General features: G+C 47.5%; 3 protein-coding genes and 1 long non-coding RNA gene across 10 annotated transcripts in view; 2 read left to right on the top strand and 2 right to left on the bottom strand.

The window, feature by feature from the left end:
- LOC140418992 (uncharacterized) overlaps positions 1 to 16,363 on the top strand; it is a 226,194-nt gene extending 209,831 nt beyond the window's left edge. For 2 of the 6 annotated variants that reach the window (XM_072502698.1, XM_072502697.1), the window contains exon 2: positions 14,979 to 16,363. In XM_072502698.1, coding sequence (XP_072358799.1) covers positions 15,099 to 16,142 — 1,044 coding nt within the window. In that variant the 5' untranslated portion in view covers positions 14,979 to 15,098 and the 3' untranslated portion in view covers positions 16,143 to 16,363. Of the gene's footprint in view, positions 1 to 7,092; positions 7,389 to 11,142; positions 11,250 to 13,133; positions 13,257 to 14,978 lie in introns of those variants that run through there. The other 4 variants (XM_072502694.1, XM_072502693.1, XM_072502696.1 and 1 more) reach the window with 4 other exon arrangements.
- The window catches only part of LOC140418987 (uncharacterized), a 384,502-nt gene that overhangs the window by 48,548 nt on the left and 311,067 nt on the right, over positions 1 to 24,887 (top strand). The gene's annotated exons all lie outside the window — the stretch shown is intronic.
- Positions 1 to 24,887, bottom strand: part of LOC140417804 (uncharacterized) — a 100,328-nt gene that overhangs the window by 3,341 nt on the left and 72,100 nt on the right. The gene's annotated exons all lie outside the window — the stretch shown is intronic.
- On the bottom strand, positions 4,935 to 6,877 carry LOC140419009 (uncharacterized). Of its 2 annotated transcripts, none has more exons than XR_011945473.1 (2): positions 6,804 to 6,877; positions 4,935 to 6,504 (listed from the first exon to the last, which is right to left on the bottom strand). It is a non-coding gene; the product is annotated as an uncharacterized lncRNA (long non-coding RNA). The 2 variants fall into 2 exon arrangements; XR_011945472.1 differs by having other exon boundaries at positions 6,672 to 6,864.

Here is a 24,887-nt window from a genome sequence, read left to right as displayed (position 1 = left end):
TATCTAATATTCACCCTCCCTATTCTCCTGAAGATGCTGATTGATAGATCCAAGCTCACAGCTTCCTGTCCAGGAGATCACAACAAATATGAGCTGCAGTATGCCATTCGGCCCATCGAGCCTGAACCATTCAATGGGATCATTGGCTGATCTACCACAACACCGTTTTCCCACATTATCCCTCATTTCACAGTGGTTAGCACTATTGCTTCACAGAACCAGGTTCCCAGGTTCGATACCCGGCTTGGGTCACTGTATGTGCGGAGTCTGCACGTTCTCCCCGTGTGTGCGTGGGTTTCCTCTGGATGCTCCGCTTTCCTCCCACAGTCCAAAGATGTGCAGGTTAGGTGGATTGGCCATGCTAAATTGCCCTTAGTGTCCAAAAAGATTAGGTGGGGTTACTGGGTTACGGGGATCGGGTGGAGGCTTGAGCGTAAGTAGGGTGCTCTTTCCAAGGGCGGTGCAGACTCGACGGGCCAAATGGACTCCTTCTGCACTGTAAATCCTCTGGGGTACAGAATTTCAATGCTTCACCACAATCTCGAGAAAATAAATCCCTCCTCATCTCAGCTTTCTCTTAATTTAGCTGCCAGTTCCCCATAACCCTCGGCACGTTCATCGATCAGAAATCTGTCTGTGCCGGGGTGTCGGGCTTGTGGTGCGGGAGTAGCTGCTTTTCCGCAGATTCTGGTGCCACTCACCTATAATCTGATCTTTAAATTAATATTGTTATCATGTCCCTGGAAGACGTCAGGGTTCAGTTTAGTAGGATTATGCCAAATAAAGTGAAGAAATCTGTTGACAAAACAGCGCAGGTGGATTCAGCGGGAATGGAGCCACCTTTTCAACATGGCGGCCTGACCCTCAGTAGGTCTCTCGACCCCGCGCTCTCCGAGGCTCTCATGGAGGCGGCGAAAATGATGACTGCCGGCATTATCCGTGTTACTGACCAGAGCTGGTGTGTGCTGACTCAATATCTGTGAGCTCATGGGGACCAGCTGCAAAACACCATGAAGGGGCTCGATGATCTGGGCAGCACGGTGGCACAGTGGATATCACTGCTGCCTCACGGCGTCGAGGTCCCAGGTTCTATCCCAGCTCTGGGTCACTGTCCGTGAGGAGTTTGCACATTCTCCCCGTGTTTGCGTGGGTTTCGCACCCACTATCCAAAGATGTGGAGGGGCGATGGATTGGCAACGTTAAATTGCCCCTTAATTGGAAAAAATGAATTGGGTACTCTAAATTTATTTTTTAAAAAGACTCAATGAACCGGAGGAGAGAATCCTGAACGTTCAGCAAGATGCCTCCGTCGAAATTCAATCCTTTGAAAACCAACCGAGTGGCCTTCGGAGGTCATGGATGACTTGGAGAACCGAGGGTCGGATAAAGAACATCTGAGTCGTCGGCCTGTCAGAAAGTGTGGAGGGTAAGGCTCCCGTTAGCTTATTCGAGGACTGGCTGCCATGCTGGGTGCCACGGTAGCACAGTTGCTTCACAGCATCAGGGCTGGTTCAGTTCCGGTTCAATTCCTGGTTTGGGTCACTGTCTGTGCAGTCTGCACATTCTCCCTCTGACGATGTGGGTTTCCTCCCACAAGTCCCAAAAGACGTGTTTGTGGGAGGAATTGGACATTCTGAATTGTACCCGAACAGGCACCGGAATGTGGCGGCTAGTTTATTTTCACAATAAGTTCATTGCAGTGTTAATGTAAGCCTACTTGTGACAATAATAAAGATTATGAATGGGCCAAAGGTCCTCTTTCTGTGCTGTAAAACTCTCTGACTCTAAAGATAGAGGTGGGAGAGGGAGGGAATGACTTTATAGAGAAACTGCCAAAGCCACAACATTCACCAGCTCTGAGGACACACCTTAGCTCCCTTTCCAATCTGAAAGCAGCCTGAGCTGGATTTACATTCCCCTTAATTGATCATTGCTGGGTGATAATCCTGTACTTCCTCACCTCACACCACTGTGACAGCACCTTCACTACACAGACTGCAGCAACTGCCCAAACATCACCTTCCCAGTTATTCCTGAAGGCACCGCCTTCCCAACCTGGCCCCTTGCCTGAGGTGCGGTGATCCTCAGGTCACATCACCGCCGGTCAGCTCTGTCCCGGGAGAAGGCCCTGGTTCACAGCCGCCATCTTGGTTCACCGAGGCAGCAGAGCGCATGCGCTGGCCTCGGTGATGCAGAAGCTGTGGACGGGACCTGAAAGTTTCTGTTCCCAGCCGGGTCCTAGTGCCCGCCCGTAATTTACCGTGCAACAGGTTTTTAAAATGTTTCACTCAATCTCAGGCTGCAGCTGATGTTTGTGGCCTGGAGGTGTCTCTGGATTACGTAGACATTCAGTGTGAGAGGCTGCAGCCTCTGTATAGCTACCTGAAAGGGGTTATACAGCGTTTGATTACATTTCGTGGTCCTTTCCATTCCATTATCAGGATGTTTGTGTGATATTTCCTTACCCTCAGTGTGATTTTTCTTTATTTAAAATACATTTCAGCAGCAGGCTTACTGGTAATTTTTAAAGGAATAAAGGTTATTTATTATCACACTATTTCCCTGGATGTTTGAACATCTCAGTCTCTCGTCTCTTTCACACTCACTGACACATACACAGAAATTAAGTACAGATCAAGGTGAAGTTGTAATGATGAAAATGGAATGTAGACTGCAATCTTTATATCGCTGCAGGCCTGTTGTCTTCTTGTTGAGCTGTTCCTTTAGTTGGAGTGAAGCGTTTTTAGAAACAAATAATTCTCATGAGGCTCTGAAGCTTATTGTAGATGAATAGCCAGGAGGTTGGTTCTCAGGTGGACTTGGAAGCTGGAATAAGTACAGTTCTGTGGCTGCACTGGAAAACATTCAGCTCTGCTGGTCCAGCTGGTTCCTGGTGCTTCAGATGCTTCTCACACACACATTTGATTTGTTCAGGGTTTATTATACTGCATCCCTGACAATTAACTAGAGGGTTACAAGTCTGAGACCCAGAACACCACGATACAATAGCAGATAACGATGATCACTCACTCACTCTGTTCCAATTCAAGCTCATTCTCCGGTGTTCAATACGGCACTTGGAGACCAACAGTCGAGAGATTTTATATTCCTCAAATGCTGGTTCATCCTGACACAACGAGACATTTAAACTTCACAGGTGGCTGCAAAGTTTCCTTATTCAGGTCCGTGTTTAACTAAATATTGGTCACAGAATCGGATATTGCCCACAGTTTAATGTTCATAATAACCTGTTAAGTTGCAGCCATCATGACAGAGTTTGTGGATCTTACAGTCTATAGTATCCTTCTGCCGAACGTGACATCTTGAATCTACTCTTGGGTCTGGTTAAAACAGTTCATTGTAGCTGGGTGGGATGGGCGGTATTGTAGCAAAGTGGATAGCACTGTTGCTTCACAGCTCCAGGGTCCCAGGTTCTATTCCCAGCTTGGGTCACTGTCTGTGCGGAGTCTGCACATTCTCCCTGTGGGTTTTCTCCAGGCGCTCCGGTTTCCTCACACAAGTCCAGAAAGACGTGCTGTTAGGTGAATTGGACATTCCGAATTCTCCCTCTGTGTACTCAAACAGGCGTCGGAATGTGCCGACTTGGGGCTTTTCACAGTAACTGGCAGTGTTAATGGGTGGGTGGGTGGGTGGTCACTCTGGCTGCCGACTTCTATTCCGTGGTCTTGTCTGTTCCCAGTGGCCCTGCAGAGGGAGCATGCGGTACCCGCCAGAATGCTTGACACCTTCCACAACCAGTGTATACCTCAGTGGACAGAATGTTTCAGAGACACTGTGAACAATATTCTGGTTCAGTTAGGAAGGTTCCCGGCACTTTTGTTGGGATTTCTAGCTGATGTTGGTCTTTTATTTTGACTGGACCACAAGATTGGGAAAAGCAAAAGAGGAAAGAAGGTTCTATAGAAACTAGAATGATCTGTTGTGAATTTCTATCCCATTCTTACAGTGATCATTTTTGTAAACTTCTTTTTTGGACATTAGGACGGGAGGATTGGCAGCTGGGCAACTCGAACCAAATACTACTCAAGATCTTTCTTGACAGTCACTCAATTCATTAGGATCTAAATATCACAAACTGTCAATGTGCTTGTCTGTTCTGGCTGTGGGAAGTGATTTCAAACATCACTGTGACTGGAAACGCCCCGAGACACACACACACCTGAGTGAGAGTGTTCCAGTGAACTGACTGTGGAAAGAGCTTTAACCAGTTACACAACCTGAAAAATTATCTTGTTTCCTCTTGTGGGAGAGTCTAGGACCAGAGGGCATAATCTCAAAGTAAGGGATCTCAAATTTAGGACAGAGATGAGGAGACATATCTTCTCTCAGAGGGTAGAGAATCTGTGGAATTCTTTAGCTGGGCAATCAAACTGTTGTCTAATTGTCCCGGCAGTTACCAGGCTCCTGTGAGCTCCTCCAGCTGTTATTTTAATGCCGACTTCAACAAACTATTTTAAGTAGGTTTCTATTCAATTAATTCATTGTGACTGTCACACAAACACATTTTCAGTCTGGAAACTTAAACCAGCTGCTTTACATTCAATCAGGAACATCACAGTTTTACACCAATCTCTGATTTTACAGCACGTTTCCAGCATTCACCATCGTTCTTCCTGACTCTAAACACAGTTGTAAAGGTGCTTCTGTTCCGTGTCTAGGAGCTCTGAACCATGGAAGAGAACAGCTGGGACACATTTCTCTCACACCTCAGGATTAACCCACATGGGGACTTTGCTGACAGTGAAGAGAGATGAGAAAGACCCAAGTGTCTTTTGTCCCTCTCAGTGTGACCCTGAAGGACTGTGTCCAGGCTGAAGTTCTGTTCCTGCCGTGTGATCCTCCTCCAGATTGTCCTTTCTGAGCTCCAGCCAGGTGCTGTTAAACACTCATGTGGGAAAGACAAAAATCTTCAATGTTTCAAACCAAGCTTATTTATTTCACATTTATTCAGAATATTAAACCTCATCAGCAGATTAAGACTGTCAAGAGTGAACCTGATTCAGTCCTGGACATAATTAACAGCATCAATAAGGGTAGAATCCAAACCTTGTAGTCGCTTGTGAACTCACTGGTGTGTTAGCAGGTGGGATGAGTGAGTAAACCCCCTTTCCACAGACGTTACAGGTGAACAGCCTCTCCCCAGTGTGAACTCGATGATGTTTCAGAAGATAAGATAAATGAGAAAATTCCTTCCCACATATGGAGCACGTAAACGGCCTCTCTCCACTGTGAACTCACTGGTGTGTCAGCAGGTTGGATAACTGACTGAATCCCTTCCCACACACAGGGCAGGTGAACGGCCTCTCCCCAGTATGAACTCGCTGGTGATTCAATAGGTTGGATGAACGAGTGAATCCCTTCCCACACACTGAGCAAGTGAACAGCCTCTCCTCACTGTGAACCTGCTGATATGTCAGAATGTTGTATGAACGTGTGAATCCCTTCCCACATTCAGAGCAGGTGAACAGTCTATTCCCTGTATGAAGTTGCTGGTGTATCAGAAGGTTGGATGAATTAATGAATCCTTTCCCACAGTCAGAGCAAGTGAATGGCCTCTCCCAGTGTGAATTCTCTGGTAGTTCAGTGGGGCACTTGGACGGCTGAATCCTTTCCCTCACATAGAGCAGGTGAACGGTCAGTCCCCAGTGTGAACATATTGGTGTGTTAGTGAATCCTTTTTGTTTTTAAAGCTCTTCTCACTGTCAGGGCAGTTAAAAAGTTTGTGATCAGAGTGAACAAGTTGATGTGTCTGCAGGTGGGATGACTGAATGAATCCTTTCCCACACAGGGAGCAGGATAACGGTCTCTCCCCAGTGTGAATATGTTGATGTGTCAGCAGATCCTTTTTACATTTAAAACTCTTCTCACCGTCAGGACATGTAAACGGTCTTTCATCAGTGTGAACAAGTTGGTGAGTCACAATGTGGGATGACCGAGTGAATCCCTTCCCACACACAGGGCAGGTGAATGGCCTCTCCTCAGTGTGAACTCGCTGGTGTGTCAGAAGGTTGTATGAATGGGTGAATCCGTTCCCACAAATGGAGCAGGTGAACGGTCTCCCCAGTGTGACTGCGACGATGAACTTCCAGTTGTGATGGGTAACTGAATCCCTTCCCACAGTCCGCACATTTCCACAGTTTCTCCATGGTGAGGGGTTTTTATGTCTCTCCCGGTTGGAGCTTTGTCCACACACAAACAGCCGTTTAATTTCTCCCTGCAGTGAATGACGTGATACATTTTTTGAGCCTGTGTAACTGGTTAAAGCTCTCTCCACAGTCAGTTCACTGGAACACTCTCACTCGGAGATGGGATGTATATCTCGGTGCTTTTGCAGTCGCACCGCTGAAACTGAACAGACAAATATTTCTCCTTCCAAATTCAAAGACTGATTATATTCAGCTCCTGATGAATCAAGTGACAGTCAGATTTCGATGTGATGTTTGGTTTGATTTTTCTGTCGGCCAATCCTCCACTTCCAATATCCTGTAAAAGGAGTTTACAAAAGTCATCACTCAGTCCAGGATAGAAATTCTGAACAGACAATTCTAGTTTCTCTGGAACATTTTTTCCTCTCTTGTTTCCCCAAAGCTGTAAATCCCCGTCCCACACACTCTCCCTCCTCCCTGGGCTGAAATCCAAACCCATCTCACCATCTGCACCATTTCTTTCCTCCACTGCCAGTTTTCTCCCTCCCTCTCCTCTGCCTGGGTTCAGTTCTCCAGCTCCTGTCTGCAGACTGACACTAAAACCAATGGGTCTTATTGGGGGGTTTGGGTTCTCACCATTGTCCCCGCTCGCGGCGGCTCTCATTCAGCCTCTGGGAACCGCACTCACTCTCACCGCGGCTGCGCTCAGCCCGGAGCAGCACCGCGCATGCTCCACACAGGGGGAGGGATGGGGGAGCGACTTCCGGGGACGGGACATTCTGACGCCTGCGCGTTCTGGCTCCTGTGACGAAGACAACATTCATACGCGCCGGGCATTCCGGGTAGCTTTATCCGCCATTATTCCATCACGTTCCTCAGGCTGATAAATTGGTTCCGGCACTTTTGATACAGATCGGTGTCTGTACGGAATGGGGCGGCCGCATCGGTGTTTTTCTCTCTGATCGGTCCCTGTCATCTGATTCGGGGGCGATATGCCGAAGGGCGCCTGCGCGGCCGCGTCGTTCTCAGGTGCAGCAGGGCGCATGCGCGGCCGTCCAGGACACGGAAGCAGGAAGGGAGAATCTTGTGAATTTCTCTCCTGGACTGAGAGTGAAATTCCTTTAGAAAGAGGCGGATTTACTAACGGGAACTTCAATCCAAACATCACATCATCATCTGACAGAGTTACTCGATTCAACAGGACCTGAATATCATTGGGAGGTAAAATGGTTTGTCTGTTCTGTCCGTGGATAAGGATTTCAGATATCAGAGTGACTGGGAAAATTTAAATGACCATTCCAGGTTAAATTTGAGACTAATTACACCGATCACATTGGAGAAGTTAAATAATTTGCTGTTGTACTCTTATGTATGCAGGTACATTTTAAAATTACCACATTAGCATACTTGGCAGCTAAACTGGGCAAACTGCTGACCTTGTTAGTAGTGAGAGTTACTATCCCGGATTTTATTAAAGTTTGTTGTTCCTGTTGCATTTCATTCAGCTCATCGTGGCTACAAAGTAGGTATTCAGCCTAAACCCAATTTCCAGATTGTGGCCTGTAGCTTTTTAAGTTACATCAATTCAGATGTCTATCTAATTACTTTTTAAATGTTATGAGGGTTTCTGCCATCATTTCAGGCAGCATGTCACAGATCCTCACCACCCTCTGAACCTCCTAGTCCTTCCTTAAAACTCTGCCCCCTTTTATAAGTATCCCTCAACCAAAGGGAATTGGACCTTCCTATCCAATCTATTTAGATCCCTCAGACTTTAAAAAAAATATTAATTTATATATTTTTCTAATTAAGGGGCAATTTAATTTGGCCAATCGACCTACCCGGCACATATTTGGGTTGTGGGAGTGAAACCCACGCAGACAATGGGAGAATGTGCAAACTCCTTACAGACAGTGACCTGGGGCCAGAATCGAACCCGGGTCCCCAGCACGCAAGCACACAAGCACTGTGCCACCATGATCCCCAGAATTTTATATATTTAGAATAATCTTTATTATTGTCAGAAGTAGGCTTACATTAACACTGCAATGAAGTTACTGTGAAAATACCCTAGTAGCCACACTCCGGCACCTATTCGGGTACACAGAGGGAGAATTTGGAATGTCCAATTCGCCTAACAAGCACGTCTTTCGGGACATGTGGGAGGAAACCCATACAGACACTGGGAGAACATGCATTTTCTGTACAGTGTCCCAAGTGGGATTTGAACACTGGGACCCTGGTGCTGTGAAGCAACAGTGCTAACCACTGTGCTACCGTGCCACCCATAAAACAGTTCAGCTCAATGTTCTCAGATTAAAGAAGCTGAAGCGCCCAACGTGGGTCTAACCCACGGCCCTGGGATTAAGACTCCCATGCTCTACCGACTCAGCCAGCCAGGCTGCTTTTCAAAATTTCATTTTGGTCTCCCCTCAGTCTTTTCTGTTCCAAAGAAAACAGCCCCAGTTTACCCAAACTTTCCTCTGAGCAAACATTGTCAATTTCTGGCTGATGTTCTTAAATCCCCTCTGTACTCTCTCTGGTGCAATCTTCCTCTACAGGAATCTAGCTCTGGCCTAACTAGTCTTGTCCTGCCATTTATCATGTAATCCTTTGCCTTGTTTTCCCTACAGCTTTTTCCTCACTATCAAGTGTTCAATTATTTTTGTGTCACAGGTAAACTTCTTCCTCATGTTCCTACATTTACTTTGAAATCAATGATGTAAACCAGGAGTGAAGGGCCCAGTACTGATTCCTTTGAAACCGGCACTGGAAACAGCCCTTTGATTTTCTCTATTCTTTATGGGATGTGAGTGTCACGGGCAAACCAGCTTGGTTGCCCATTCCTAATTGCCCTTAAACTGAGTGGCTTGCTAGGCAATTCAGAATTAACCACATTTCAGTGAGTTGGCCAGATCAGGTAACGCCGGTGCAGACTCGATGTACCGAATGGTCTGCTTCTGCACTGTAGATTCTATGATTAATTCTGACCTTGGGTCACTGTCTGTGTGGAGTTTGTACATTCTTCCTGTGTCTGCGTAGATTTCCTCCGGATGCTCTGGTTCCCTCCCACAGTCCACAGATGTGCAGGTTTGATGGATTGGCTGTGTTAAATTGTCACTGGGAGGGATTGCGGGGATTGGGTGGGGAATCCATCAAGGTAGGATGCTCTTTCAGAGGGTTGCTGCAGATTCGATGGGCCGAATGGCCTCCTTCTGCACTGAGGGGATTCTATGATTCTACATTGGGTCCAATGATGTGTTCACTCACACACTGCAGCCTGACTCTTATTATGGGAACAGACACTGTGTTTGTTACTCTCAAAGTGAGTGAATCCTTTGCTGTTTCTCCTCTGGGCCCCATCTCCACTATTATTGTCTAATTGTCTCACTGAGACTCTCACTGTTATTATTGGGCAATCAGCGAGTCAGACTGAGCCTGTGGCCGCTCTCACCATCTATAACCGTCACAATGCCCGGGTGATTGTCGGCAGCTCCTGACCAGTAGGAAGAAGCGGGGCGGGTCTGGAGGACCGAGTGAGGGCCACTGGTCCTCCAACCAATTGGAGTCAATGAGGGATGGGGTCCGCTGTGATTGAAGCATGCGCAGTATGGGTAAGTGCGAAGCATAAGGGCGTCTTCTTCAGATACCGGTAAGAAGTCTTACAACACCAGGTTAAAGTAACAGGTTTGTTTCAAACACTAGCTTTCGGAGCACTGCTCCTTCCTCAGGTGATTCTTCGGATCCAAAATTGGTAAGAGGCAATAAACAATATGGAGGAAGCGAGAGATCACGGGGGTGGCCGGAAATGTTGTGTAAAGCTCTTGTAAGCCGCAAACCTCGGAAAACTTTACAGGACCCAGTTTGTACCGAGCGGGGCTGCAGCACGGTAGCACAGTGATTAGCACAATTGCTTCACAGCTCCAGGGTCCCAGGTTCGATTCCCGGCTTGGATCACTGTCTGTGTGGAGTCTGCACGTTCTCCCTGTGTCTGTGTGAAATGAAAAATCAAATGAAATGAAAATCGCTTATTGTCACAAGTATGCTTCAAATGAAGTTACTGTGAAAAGCCCCTAGTCGCCACATTCCGGCGCCTGTTCGGGGAGGCTGTTATGGGCTGTGTGGGTTTCCTCTGGGTACTCCGGTTTCCTCCCACAGTCCAAAGATGTGCAGGTTAGGTGGATTGGCCATGCGAAATTGCCCCTTAGCATATAAAATTGCCCTTAGTGTTGGGTGGGGTTACTGGGTTATGGGGATAGGGTGGAGATGTGGGGTTCTGGTAGGGTGCTCTTTCCAAGAGCCGGTGCAGACTCGATGGGCCAAATGGCCTCCTTCTGTACTGTAAATTCTATGAAATCTATGAGCTCCTCATGTTCGGCTCGGGTTAACGGCCGCCATTTTTATTGGATGTGCATCAGGGCGCATGCGCGTTTTGTCATCTTTGTCGGGGGGCGATGTTTCAATGAGTGGGAGGAGCTTGTTCCCCATTATTCAGAATGAGACAACTTGTCCATCAAACTGGATTAGTCTTTGAGTCCCAATGTCTTATTGATGATGCAAAGCGGTGGCAGAGATGGAAAGGAAAGGAAGCCAATCCTGCTCTCCGGATTTCACTGTCTTATTGGACATCCTGCCCCATGTGTCCAAAGCTCAGTGACTCTGTTCAGCCACATGAAGACCCAGGGAAGAAATTCACAACCCTGAGTAGACGTCACCCTCAAATCAGGGGACTGCTGATGACAAGAGGGTCAGTGTGCAGCGGGGGCATGAGGGGTCATCCTGGATCCATAAGCAGAAGGGAAGAATGTTGTGAATTTCTATCCTGGCCTTACGGTGATTAATTTTGGAAACTCCTTTTACAGATGATTAGTCGGGGAGGATTTACACTCAGCAAATTCAAGCCAGGCGAAATGTTTATCTTTCCTGAATTTAATTTCTGGACTGACAGTGGTGCCTTTGTAAACTTCTTTCACAGGGGATTAGAAAGGGATTCACAGACAGAAAACTCACAACCAATCCTCACATCAAATTCTAACACCACTGTTCGAGTTACCAGGAACTGGAGATCATCGACCTTTGTGGGTAAGCATTGAATTCCATATCATTATCGCTCACTGTATAAAATGTCTACCTACTATCTCCCCTGTAGATCTTGGTCACAATCTTAAATCTGTGTCCCGTAATCCTTTTACAATCTACTGATGGGAACAGTTTTGAAAAATCTTTTGTTGGGTTTGCCGTTGTCGTTTCTGGTGCCTGGGTCGATGCCGGGTGGTCCGTCTGGTTTCATTCCTTTCTCATGTTTTTGTTGTGGTTGAATCAGCTTGGACCAGTCCATTTAGGATCCAGAACACAATTGAAGTCTCCTCCAAGAATCAATTGATCTATATCCAGGTCTGGGATGGATTCCAACAATTTTTTTACAAATGTTTCGATGAGATCCCCTCATTTAAAAAAAAAAAAGATAGAGAAGCAGAATTAGGCCATTCAGCCCATCGAGCCTTCGAGGTTGCTCTGCCATTCGATCATGGCTGATATGTTTCTCATCCCCATTCATCTTGTATTGTAGCTCTCTTGAAATGAATGCGAACATTGCATTTGCCTTTCTAACTGCCAACTTTCCTTTATTTGTTCTTGGGATGTGGGTGTTGCCTTGGCCCAATGTTACTAATCGTAATCAGTTCGCAAAGCATAATTTAAATCAAACATATCCATTTCAATAGTGGGTTTATTACCCAATATGCGTTGCAGCTGAGAATGTGCTCTATCCACATGACAGAAGCTTCTCGCACATGCACAGAGTCCGGCTGTGACTGGAGCATGCGGCGTTCGGGCTGTGACCGGCGCATGCACAGTTCAGGTTGACACTGACGTTGCAAGGAGCGGGAAAGAAACAATCGAGCGACTTCCAGGATTGGAGCCGTGGGTGGCCTGGGAGCGATAGAAGCTGCGGGGTGAGCCGGGAGGGTTCATAAATACCCCGTGGAGGCTTCAACTCCCGAGGAAAATGTTAACGGTCCCGACTTAAACAGCACCGAACAGAGTGAGAGCTGAGCGGTGACAGGCCCGGGTTACCGGCCGCCATCTTTACAGAGGACAAGGAGCCGCAGGGGGCATGCGCTGCGAGCCTGGACCGGATGCCAACTCTCCCGGATTGACTGACTGGAGTCTCCAGGATTTTATTTTATTGATTTGTGGGAGTCACTGGCTGGGCCAACGTTTATTGCCCATCCCTAATATCCCTTATACAGAGTGGCTTGCTCGGCCATCTCGGAGGGCATTTAAAGAGTCAACCACATTACTGTGGTTTGGAATCGTGTCGGCCAGACCAGGCAAGGACGGCAGATTTTCTTTTCTATTCATTCACGGGATGTGGGTGTCGCTGGCTGGGCCAGCATTCACTGCCCATCCCTAATTGCCCTTGAACTGAGTGTATCTCAGAGAGCATCTCAGAGAGTCAACCAGCTGACTGTGGATCTGGAGTCACATGTAGGCCAGACCAGGTAAGGATAGAAGATTTCCTTCACTGAAGGACATGAGTGAATCAGGTGGGTCTTTGCAACAACCAACAATTGTTTCAGGGTCTTCAATAGACTTTAAATGAATTCAAATTTAACCTTCTGTCTTGGTGAGAATCGTGTCTGGGAAATCATTACGACAGTAAAGAAGATTTTAATGTAATTTTCTTTGAACATTTCTCTTCAGTGGATATAAAAATATTGAAGATGGGGTAAAGGTTATTTGGCTGACAATCACTGTCCTGTAAGGTAGCAAATCCTTTTGCTTCCCAATTGGCCGAGGAAGGCAGTGTGTCACAAGGATGGATGTGTTGACCGATTAATGGCTGGAGGATGGCGGCAGGTCATGTGACCAAAGCTCCAGGAATACATTTAATCAAAGTTGATGAGGAGAGAATGTTGTGAATTTCTATCCCAAACCAACAGTGAGATTTCTGTAAATTTACAGGATACTGGAAGTGGAGGTTTAACAGACGGGAAACGCAAACCAAACGTCACATCGCGATCTGACAGAGTCACTCGATTCATCAGAACCTGAATATCAACAGCATCTGGGTGTGGAAGGTAAAAGGTTTGACTGTTCTGTCTGTGAGGGAAGATTTCAGGTCTCAGTGTGACTGGAAAAGCCCCGAGATTCACAAACCCTGGTTAGACCAAACCTGGAGAACTGTGTTCAGTTCTGGGCAACAAACCTGAGGAAGGATAGAATGGCCTCGGAGGGAGTGTAGCACAGATTTACCTGAACGATATCTGTCCCCCCCGGGGTTAAATTACAAAACTAGATTACACAAAAGAGTCAGAGACATGATGGTACAGAGAATGGCATTCGGCCCAGTGAATCCATGCCAGCTCTCTGGAGCAATCCAGTCAGTCCCATTCTCCTGCTCCCTGTATCTTCGCAGGTTTATTTCCCTCAGGTGTCTATCCAATTTCCTTTGGAAATCAAATGATTCATGGATCTATTTTCAAACTCCCTCATAGGCAGCAAGTTTCAGGTCATTGCCGCTCGCTGTGTGAAAACATATCTCATGTCACCTCATATCTCCTGTAACTTTTACATACAAACTCGGAACAGGCCACTCGGCCCCTCGAGCCTGCTCAGCATTCAATAAGATTGCGGCTGATCTCATTCGAACCTCAACTCCACATTCCTGCCTACCCCTGATGACCTTTCACCTCCTTGCTCATCAAGAATCTATCCAGCTCTGCCTTAAAAATATTCAAGGACTCGGCTTCCACTGCCATTTAAGGACGTGAGTTCCAAAATCTTACAACCCTCAAGAGAATAAAAAATCATCATCTCCATCTTAAATGGGCGACTCCTTATTTTGCTCTCATTCTCGCTTCTCCCACAAGAGGAAACATTCTCTCCACATCCACCCTGTCAAGTACCCTCAGGATCTTTTATAGTTCAATCCAGGTTTTACCCAAAACTTTAAATCTGTCTCCCTAGTGCTTGTACGATCAGTGAATGGAAACAGAGTTTCTTTGTCCACCCAATGGAAACCTGGCGTAATCTTGTGTCCCTGAATCAAATCTTCCCTCAACCTCCTTTGCTGGAACCATTCTGGTAAATCACCTCTGCACCTTCTCAAGAACCTTCACATCCTTCCTGAAGAGTGGTGACCAGAGCTTTATAAAGATTCATAGAATAGAATTAGAACCATAGAATTCCTACAGAGCAGAAGGAGGCCATTTGGCCCATCGAGTCTGCACCGATTCTCTGAAAGGACACCCTGCCTAGGCCGCCCCCCCCCCCCCCGACCCTCTCCTTGTAACCCCATAGCCCCACCTAACCTGCACATCCCTGGACACTACCGGGCAATTTATCAAGACCAATTCCACCTAACTTTCCCTTCTTTGTATTGGAGGAAACCTGAGCACCAGGTGGAAACCCACGCAGACACGGGGAGAAAGTGCAAACTCCACACACACAGTCACCAAGGCCGGAATTGAACCCGGGTCCCTGGCGCTGTGAGGTAGCAGTGCTAATCACCGTGCCACCAAAAGCATAGTGTCAGTGTCAATATTTCTATTTATGAAGCTCAAGGTCGAATATGCTTTGCCAACTACTCTCTTAATATGTCTTCTGGATATACAAAATCCCTCTTCGCCTCTTTCTCTCTCCTCCAAAAGAGGCCAATTGGGTTTTTATGACAATCCAACAGTTTTCATGGTCACTTTTTCCCAGTGCCGACCCCACAAGTGAGCAGATTTAGTCAGCTCAATTTCACAACCTGCCTTGTGGTCTTGTGGGTTCTCTCTCACTCCCTATTTTCTGTTTTTAAATCAGTTTCACAGGGTGTTCGAAGGGGAGGTTTCAAAGTTCGGAAACTCAAACCAAGCATCACATCAGGATCTGACAGAGATCTCTATTTATCACATCCTGAATATCATCGGAATATCATTCAACATGGAAGGAAAAAGCATCGTTCACAGTGGGGAGAAACCGTACATGATTTGTGTGTGTGGACGAGGATTCGCTCTGTCATCAGGCCTCACAAGCCACAAATGCAATTACACTGAGGAGAAACCATGGAAATGTGAGGACTGTGGGAAAGGATTCACTGTCCCATCCAAGCTGGAAACTCATCGACGCAGTCACACTGGGGAGAGACCATTCACCTGCTCCAAGTGTGGGAAGGGATTCACTCAGTCATCCGACCTGCTTAGCCACCAGCGAATTCACACTGGGGAGAGACCATTTAGGTGCTCTTACTGTGGGACTGAGATCAAAAAGTCATCTCACCTCACTGCACATCAGCGAATTCACACTGGGGAGAGGCCATTCACCTGCTCAGAGTGTGGGAAAGGATTCACTCAGTCATCCCTACTCCTGAGACACCAGCTAGTTCACACTGGGGAGAGACCGTTTCAATGTCCAGACTGCGGGAAGTGCTTCAAAGGTTCTGGGGATCTGATACGCCATCAACGTGTTCACACTGATGAGAAACCGTTCAGATGCTCTCACTGCGGGACTGGGTTCAGACGATCATCTAACCTCACTGTACATCAGCGAATTCACACTGGGGAGAGACCGTTCACCTGCTCCGAGTGTGGGAAGGGGTTCACTGAGTCATCTAATCTGTCCACACACCAGCGAGTTCACACTGGGGAGAGACCATTCACCTGCTCCAAATGTGGGAAGGGATTCACTAAGTCATCCCACCTGCTGAGTCACCAGCGAATTCACACTGGGGAGAGGCCATTCACCTGCTCCAACTGTGGGAAGGGATTCACTGAGTCATCCGCACTGCGGAAGCACCAGCGAGATCACACCGGGGAGAGACCATTCGCCTGCTCCGAGTGTGGGAAGGGATTCACCACTTCATCCCACCTGCTGAGACACCAACGAGTTCACACTGATGAGAGACCTTTTCAATGTTCAGATTGCAGAAAGTGCTATAAAAGGTCTGGAGATCTGATGCGCCATCAACGTGTTCACACTGACGAGTGACCGTTCGCCTGCTCCGAGTGTGGGAAAGGATTCACCACTTCATCCCACCTCCTGAGACACCAACGAGGCCACAAGTAACCACAGTGATTGGATTTTGCTGTTCCTCACATTCAGGACTGAAACATGTTCATTTGGGTCTCTTTCTGCTGATAACAAACTCCAGCCCATTTACAGGGGCTAATATTCTGGCTAACAGTCAAATAAATTAGATTTGTGTGAAATACGCAGTGTGCTGAAATTTTTAAAATATCTCTGACACAAATTAGTTCCTTTTGAAGTACTCTCGCTCTCCCCTGTCTCTTCCGTCCTCACCTCAACAAGACGTGTGAGGAGCTTGTGGATCTTCTTTGTGACTGAGATTGAGTAAATCCGATCAGCCGCCTCTGCTGCTTCCCTCCCTTCCACGAGCCCACCAGACCAAACTGTCTCTAAATGTCATCCTTTCCCGAGCCCTGAACCCACATCTTTCTCTAGTTTCTCTCCCATCTTCCCTCATGCCCTCTCAGAGCTCATCTTGTCCATGAAATCCAGCTCCTGCTCCATCGAGCCTATTCCCACTCAGCTACTGATCAGCCAACTCCCCTATGTCCATGGATATTGTCAACATTTCTCTCTCTTCAGGTACTGTCCCTCTGTCCTTCAAATCTGCCATCATCACCCCCTCAATAAAACAGGTCCTTGACCCTGCCATCCTAACAAATTACTGCCCCATCCCTCTCCACTCCAAACTATTCGATCATGTTGTCGCCTCCCAAATCTTTGCCCATCTTTCCCAGAACTCCCATGTTGGAATCCCTTCAATCAGGTCTCTGCCCTGTCACAGTGAAATACAAGAAACAAACAGAATCTTACCTGGAGAGAAGACAGACAATCCGGGAGCTTGGATGCAAGGGCGGCACGGTAGCACAGTGGTTAGCACTGTTGATTCACAGCACCAGGGACCAGGGTTCGATTCCCGGCTTGGTCACTGTCTGTGCGGAGTCTGTAAGTTCTCCCCGTGTCTGCGTGTGTTTCCTCCGGGTGCTCTGGTTTCCTCCCACAGTCCAAAGATGTGCAGGTTAGGTGGACTGGCCATGCTAAATTGCCATTGGTGTCCAAAAAAGCTAGGTGGGGTTACTGGGTTACGGGGATAGGGTGGAGGTGTGGGCTTAAGTAGGATGCTCTTTCCGAGGGCCGGTGCAGACCTGATGGGCCAAATGGCCTCCTTCTGCACTGTAAATTTGATAATTCGATGAGGTGAGATTGTCCTTTCTGAGCTGATTTTAAACATTCAGGCGGGAACTTGCTGCCCAGATACGTCTTCCTATTTAGATCCATCCCGATCTACATCCCTAAGGCCTTTTTCAAAGCACTAGACAAACTAATTATGGTGTTCATATGGGGGGGGGGGGAGTTGGGGGGCGAATGCTAGGATCCCAAAGAAGGTCCTAAAAAAACAAAATCCAGGGGTGTGTGGGGGGGGGGGGGGCTACCCCTCCCAAACATACAATTCTACCACTGGCCGACAACGCTGAAGGGATAAGCGGATGAATCAAGGAGCCAGAAGCAGAGTGGGTGCGCGCGGAAGAGGCCTCCTGCAAGGGGACCTCCCTCTGGGCCCTCGCCACGGCGGCACTCCCAAACCCACCCAAAAAACACAACAGCAGCCCGGTGGTGATAGCCACCATCCAGTCCTGAAACCAACTACGGCCACAATTTGGCCTGAGCAAAATGTCGGACAAAGCTCCCATCTGCAACAACCATAGGTTTGCACCAGCGCTGACTGACGCTACCTTTAAAAAGTGGGGACAGGACGGAGGGACACTGACAGTCAGGGACCTATACACGGACGGCAGGATTGCAACAATGGACGAACTGACAGAGAAATTCCAGCTAGCCAGGGGGAGCGAGCTAAGGTACCTGCAACTCAAAAACTTCCTACGAAAGGAGACAAGGACGTATCCACAACCGCCACGACAGACATTACTGGAAGAGTTACTGGACGCAAGCATCCTAGATAAAGGCAACTGTAGCGACATGTATGCCCGATTGATAGAAAGGGCCGACACCGTATTGGACGCAACAAGAAGGAAATGGGAGGAGGACCTGGGGATCGAGATAGGGTGGGGACTCTGGAGCAAAGCACTGCATGGGGTCAACTTCACCTCCACGTGCGCAAGGCTCAGCCTGACGCAACTAAAAGTGGTACATAGAGTCCACTTAAGAACTCGTATGAGTAGGGTCTTCCTGGAGGTGGAGGATAGGTGGGAATGGTGCCAAGGAGGCCTGGCCAACCACACCCACATGTTCTGGTCTTGCCCCAGACTTGCGGGGTACTACCTCCTTCAAGAAGACCACCATAATACCAGTACTAAAAAAGAACAAGGTAGCCTGCCTCAACGACTAACGTCTGTCATCATGGAATGCTTTGAGCGGCTGGTCATGAGATGGATCACTGCCAGCAGCCCAGACGGTCTCGATCCAATGCAGTTTGCCTATCACCGCAATCTCACTGACTCTGCAATCAACACTCAAACACCTCGACAACAAGGAAACCTATGTAAGACTGCTGTTCATTGACTACAGCTCCGCCTTCAACACCATTATCCCAACAAGACTGATAACCAAACTCCGCAATCTTGGACTTGACCCCTCCCTGTGCAGCTGGATCCTCGACTTCCTCACCAACAGACCGCAATCTGTCAGGATAGGCAACAGCACCTCCTCCACAATAGTCCTCAACACTGGGGCCCCACAAGGATGTGTACTCAGTCCTCTACTGTACTCCCTATACACACATGACTGTGTGGCAATATTTAAATCAAACTCAATCTATAAGTTTGCGGATGATACGACTGTGGTGGGCCGTATCTCAAACAACGATGAATCAGACTACAGGAGGGAGATAAATCAGTTGGTTGCATGGTGTACCGAAAACAATCTCCCTCTAAATGTTGGAAAGACCAAGAACTGATCATCGACTTCAGGAAGCATAGCAAGACACGCACTCCCGTCTGCATCAATGGCTCTGAAGTGGAGATGGTCGATAGCTTTAAGTTCCTGGGGTCACCATCACCAACAGTCTGTCCTGGTCCACTAACGTTGATGCAACAGTCAAGAAAGCCCAACGACGTCTCTACTTCCTACGGAGGCTAAAGAAATTTGGCATGTCTGCATCAACTCTCACAAACTTCTACAGATGTGCGATAGAGAGCATCCTATCCGGCTGCATCACAGATTGGTCCAAGATCGCAAGAAACTACAGTGTGATGAACTCAGCCCAACGCATCACACAAGCTTGCCACTCCCAGATTCATCCTGTATACACCTCCCGCTGCCTCAGGAAGGCAGACAGCATTACCAGAGACCCCTCCCACCCAGACATTGCCTTCTTCCAGACCCTTCCTTCAGGCAGAAGGTACAGAAGTCTGAAGACTCGCACATCCAGACTTAGGAACAGCTTCTTCCCCACAGCTACAAGACTCCTCAACGACTGCCCCTCGGACTGATCCACTCCCTGTAAGAACTCCCTGTAATGACACCCTATGCTGCTCTGGCTCATGTATTTGCTTTGTTTGGCCCCTTGTTCCGCACTGTAACCAATCACTGTTTGTTGTTGTACTATTTGTCAATGTTCTCTGTTGATTATTCTTTTGTCTACTACTGTACGTACTGTGTACGTTCCCTCTGCCGCAGAAAAATACTTTTCACTGTACTTCGGTATATGTGACAATAAATCAAATCAATTTGAAGGTTGCCACTCAAGTGGATAGAGCAGTGAAGAAGGCCTATAGTGTGTTAGCGTTTATTAACAGGAGGCTGGAGTTTAAGAGCCGTGGGGTTATGCTGCAACAGTACAGGACCCTGGTGAGACCATATTTGGAGTATTGTGTGCAGTTCTGGTCACCTCATTATGGGACGTATGTGGAAGCATTGGAAAGGTGCAAAGGAGATTTACCTGAGTGCTGCCTGGATTGGAGGGTAGGTCTTATGAGGAAAGGTTGAGGGAGCTAGGGCTTTTCTCATTGGAGCGAAGGAGAATGAGAGGCGACTTAATAGAGGTTTATAAGATGATGAGGGGGATAGATAGAGTGGACGTTCAGAGATTATTTCCTCGGGTGGATGCAGCTGATACAAGGAGGCATAACGATAAGAATCAGGGTGGGAGATATAGGAGGGATGTCTGAGGTAGGTTCTTTACTCAGAGAGTGGTTAGGGTGTGGAATGGACTGCCTGCTGTGATAGTGGTGTCGGACACTTTAGGAATTTTCAAGCGGCTATTGGATAGGCACATGGAGCACACCAGAATGACAGGGAGTGGGATAGCTTGATCTTGGTTTCGGACAAAGCATGGCACAACATTGAGGGCCGAAGGGCCTGTTCTGTGCTATACTGTTCTATGTTCCATGTACTGGACCCCCTTCTTCGAGGCAATGTCCAAAGTGATGGGGATGAGGGTGGATCCATGCCCGAATGTGGCAGTCGTGGGAGTATCAGACCAGCCAGATCTATTTCCGGGGAGGAGGGCGGACGCCCTTGCCTTTGCCTCCCTGATCGCCCGCCATAGAATCCTGTTCAGCTGGCGGTCAGCAGCACCACCCAAAGCTGCAGACTGGCTGTCCGACCTCTCAGAATCTCTGCAAATGGAGAAAATCAAATTCGCCATCCGAGGGTCAGACGACGGCTTCCACAGAACGTGGGAACCATTCACCCAATTGTTCCGAGACCTGTTAGTGGCAACAAACAAGCAGAAGAATAGACTGGTCGCCAAGAATCAGGGGAAAGTACCCGAGCCGGGCGGAAAGTACCTGAGGCGGGGGGAGAGAGGGATAGACCGTGGTGGGGGGGATAGCAGCTAAACCTAAGAGGAAAGAAAGGCTAATCACAGGAGAAGGGGAGGAGGTGGAAGAGGGAGGAGACAGGGAACAATAGAGGGGAACCAGTGAGGTGGGAGGAGGCAAGGGAATGATAGCCGGAAGTAGGGCACGTAAACAAGAACAAACTTGGCATCTACAGGAGCAGAGAACAAGGAAAATCCGTGCGAAAGACAGGACGAACGGCTGAAGCGGAGGTGATCGCAAGATGACGACGGCAGCGAAAACCGTCCGGGAGAAGCAAGCTACAGCACCAAAACCAGATCCATTCGCGTATTGCTCTCTGTAATTGTTCTGTATTTGTTTCCCCGGCGCCCAAATGTCTATGTTCCCACCCAGTTTCACCCCCCCTCCCCAAACAGATGCCTACTTATGTGCTAAAAACAATACTGCCAATTGTACAGAGCTGCTGTTGTTGAGCTAGCACATAATACCCTACCAGTCATTTTATTCTAACTTTTTTTTTGTTGCTGTTTGTTTTGTTTTTTGTGCGTGTTCCCTTCTCCTCTATGTATATATATATATGTGTGTATTCTATTTTGTGTACATAACGGTAAATATACTTTATTCAAAAACCCAATAAAAAACATTTATTTTTTTAAAAATTCACTCATTATCCAACCTAAAAACAAAACCCTTGACCCCATCATCTTGGCAACCTACCGCTCCATCTCCAATCTCCCTTTCCTTTCCAAAGTCCTTGTACTCGGTGTCCCCAAGGATCTGTCCTCAGCCCCTCCTATTTCCCACCTACACACGGCCACTAGGTGACATCATCCCAAAGCACCGTGTTAGTTTTCACATGGATACTGACGACACTCAGCTCTACCTCACCACTATCCCTCTCCATTCCCCCACTGTTACTAAATTATCAAACTGCTTATCCCACATCCAGTGCTGGATGAGCAGAAATTTCCGCCTATTAAAAATTTGGGAAGACCAAAGCCATTGTCTTCAGTCACCATTAGAAATTCCGTTCCCTAACTCCTGAGTCCATCCCTCTTCCTGGGAGCTGTCTGAGGCTGAACTGCACTCTGCACAATCTCCGGGTCCTATTTGACCCCAAGATGAGTTTCTGACCCCATATCGACCCCATCACTAATACCAGATATTTCAATCTCCATAATCTCACCTGTCTCCCCCTCCATCCCAGCTCATCTGCTGCTGAAACCCTCATCCATGCCCCTGTTATCTTTAGACTTGGTGAATCCAATACATTCCTGTCCACATTCACCCAGCACTGAAACATGAGATCATCCCAAACTCTGCTGACTGTGGGCTTTCTCACACCAAGTAGTCCTGTTCACCCATCACCCCTGTGCTCACTGACCTACACTGGCTCCTTATGTAGGACAGTCTTGATTTTAAAATTCACATCCTCTACCTTGTTTGCAAGTCCCTTCAGGGCCTTATCCCTCCCTATCTCTGTAATCTCCAGTTTTACAACCCTCTGAGATATCTGCACTCTGCTCACAAACAACAACAACAAAAAAAGTTAGAATACAATGACTGGTAGGGTATTATGTGCTAGCTCAACAATAATTAAAATTCCCCATTTAAATTATTCCACCATCAGTGTAGGGCCAAGGCCGGAAACTGTGAAATTCCCTCTCTAAACCTCTCCGTCAATGGTGCAATTTTAAACCGTGTAGAATCAAATATCCCAGCGGTGGTGGGGGTGAAGGGTGGTAAATGTCGACAATTGGGTGAGTAAGCTGTTGATCAAGATGTTTACAAAAAAAAGCTAATGGGGTCCTCAGTTTATTAATGTAGACATGGAGTGCAAATGCAAGGAAGCTATCGGGAATCTTTGTAAATTACTGATTACCCAGCAGTGTGGAAAATTACCCAGGTATGTCCTGTACACAAAGAGCAGGACAAATCAAACACAGCCCAATACTGCCTCATCAGACTTCTCTCAATCATCAGTAAGGTGATGGAGGGGCCATCAACAGTGCTATCAAGTGGCACTTGCTCAGCAATAACCTGCTCTTGGGTCATGTCTGTGCTGAGTCTGCACATTGAGTCTCCGGTTTCCTCCCACAAGTCCCGAAAGATGTGCTTGGTAGGTGAATTGGACATTCTGAATTCTCCCGCAGTGTACCCGAACAGGTGCCGGAGTGTGGCGACTAGGGGCTTTTCGAAATAACTTCATTGCAGTGTTAATGTAAGCCTAATTGTGACACTAATAATGATTATTATTAGATTATCATTGATGCCAGTTTGGGTTCTGGCAGGGTCACTTAGCTCCTGATCTCATTACAGCCTTGGTTCAAACATGGTCAAAAGAGCTGAACTCCAAAGGTAATCTGAGAGTGACTGTTATTTAAACCAAGCCAGCATTTAACCAAGTATTGCATCAGGGAATCCGAGCAAAACTGGTGTCAATGGGAATCGGGGGAAACTCCGCTGGTCATAACTTGCACAAAGGAAGTTGGTTGTGTTTGTTGAATGTCAATTATCTCAGTTCCAGGACATCACTGCAGGAGTTTCTCATGGCAGAGTCCTAGGCCCAACATCTTTATCAATGACCTGCCTTCCCTCATAACGTCAGAATTGGGGATGTTAACACTGCTTCTCACGGTGCCAAGGTCCCAAGTTCGATCCCGGCCCTGGGTCACTGTTTGTGTGGAGTTTGCACATTCTCCCCAAATTTTCTGTGGGTTTCACCCCCGCAACCCAAAAGATGTGCAGGCTAGGTGGTTTGGCCACAAAAAATGGCCCATTAATTGGAAAAAATTAATTGGGTACTCTAAATTATTTTTTTTAAAAAGAATTGGGGATGTTTGCAGGTGACTAAACAATGTTCAGCACCATTCACGGCTCCTCAGACACTGACGCAGTCTGTTGAATTCGCGGACAGCAGGACACAGCGATGATAGGTAGAAAGTAATGAATAAGGTTTATTATGATACAAATCCAAACTCCTCAACTCCGCAACACAGGGCTAAATAGCTGGCTTTGAAAGCAGACCAAGGCAGGCCAGCAGCACGGTTCGATTCCCGTAACAGCCTCCCCGAACAGGCGCCGGAATGTGGCGACTAGGGGCTTTTCACAGTAACTTCATTTTGAAGCTGACTTGTGACAATAAGCAATTTTCATTTTCATTCATTTTTCATTTTCAAGAATCTCCTTCCCTGATTGCCCCCAGACGAGGGTTTTATGTGAGATTGGGCTCTCCCTGTTAAGAGGAAACCCTGCTCCCTTAAAGGGGCAGTTCCTATTCTGGGGAGGTAATGGGAAATTGTATGGTCCTGTCCCGGGACCTCCATTGGGATTATAACACAATCCATGTCCAAATGCAGCAAGACCTGGGCAATAGCCAGGCTTGAGCTGACAAGTGGCAAGTTACTTTCACACCACACAAGTGCCAGGCAATGACCGTCTCTAACAAGAGAGGATCTAATGATTGACCCTTAACATTCAATGGCATTACCATCGCTGAACCTCCCACAATCAACATCCTGGGGGTCAGCACTGACCAGAAAATGAACTGGACTAGCCATATAAATATTGTGGCTACCAGAGCAGGTCGGAGGCCAGCAATCCTGTGGCACGCAACTCAACCCCTGGCTCAGCAAAGCCAGTCCACCACCTGCAAGACCCAGGTCAGGAGCATGATGGAATATTCCGCACTTGCCTGGATGAGTGCAGCTCCAACAACATTCAAGAAGCTTGACAACATCCAGAAAAAACAAGCCCATTTGATTGGCACCCCATCCACAAACATTCAATCTCGCTACACTGGCGAACAGTAGCAGCATTGTGTACCAGCTACAAGATGCACGATAACTCACCCAGGTTCATTTAGGCAGCACCTTCCAAACTCATAACCTCTGCCATCCAGAAAGACAAGAGCAGCAGATACATTGACGCACCATCACCTGGAGGT

Source organism: Scyliorhinus torazame, chromosome 5 (assembly GCF_047496885.1).
Source record: "Scyliorhinus torazame isolate Kashiwa2021f chromosome 5, sScyTor2.1, whole genome shotgun sequence".
In the NCBI taxonomy this organism is placed as follows: domain Eukaryota; kingdom Metazoa; phylum Chordata; class Chondrichthyes; order Carcharhiniformes; family Scyliorhinidae; genus Scyliorhinus; species Scyliorhinus torazame.
Note: the sequence above shows the minus strand (reverse complement) of the source record. Positions and strands in the feature narration are given on the sequence as shown.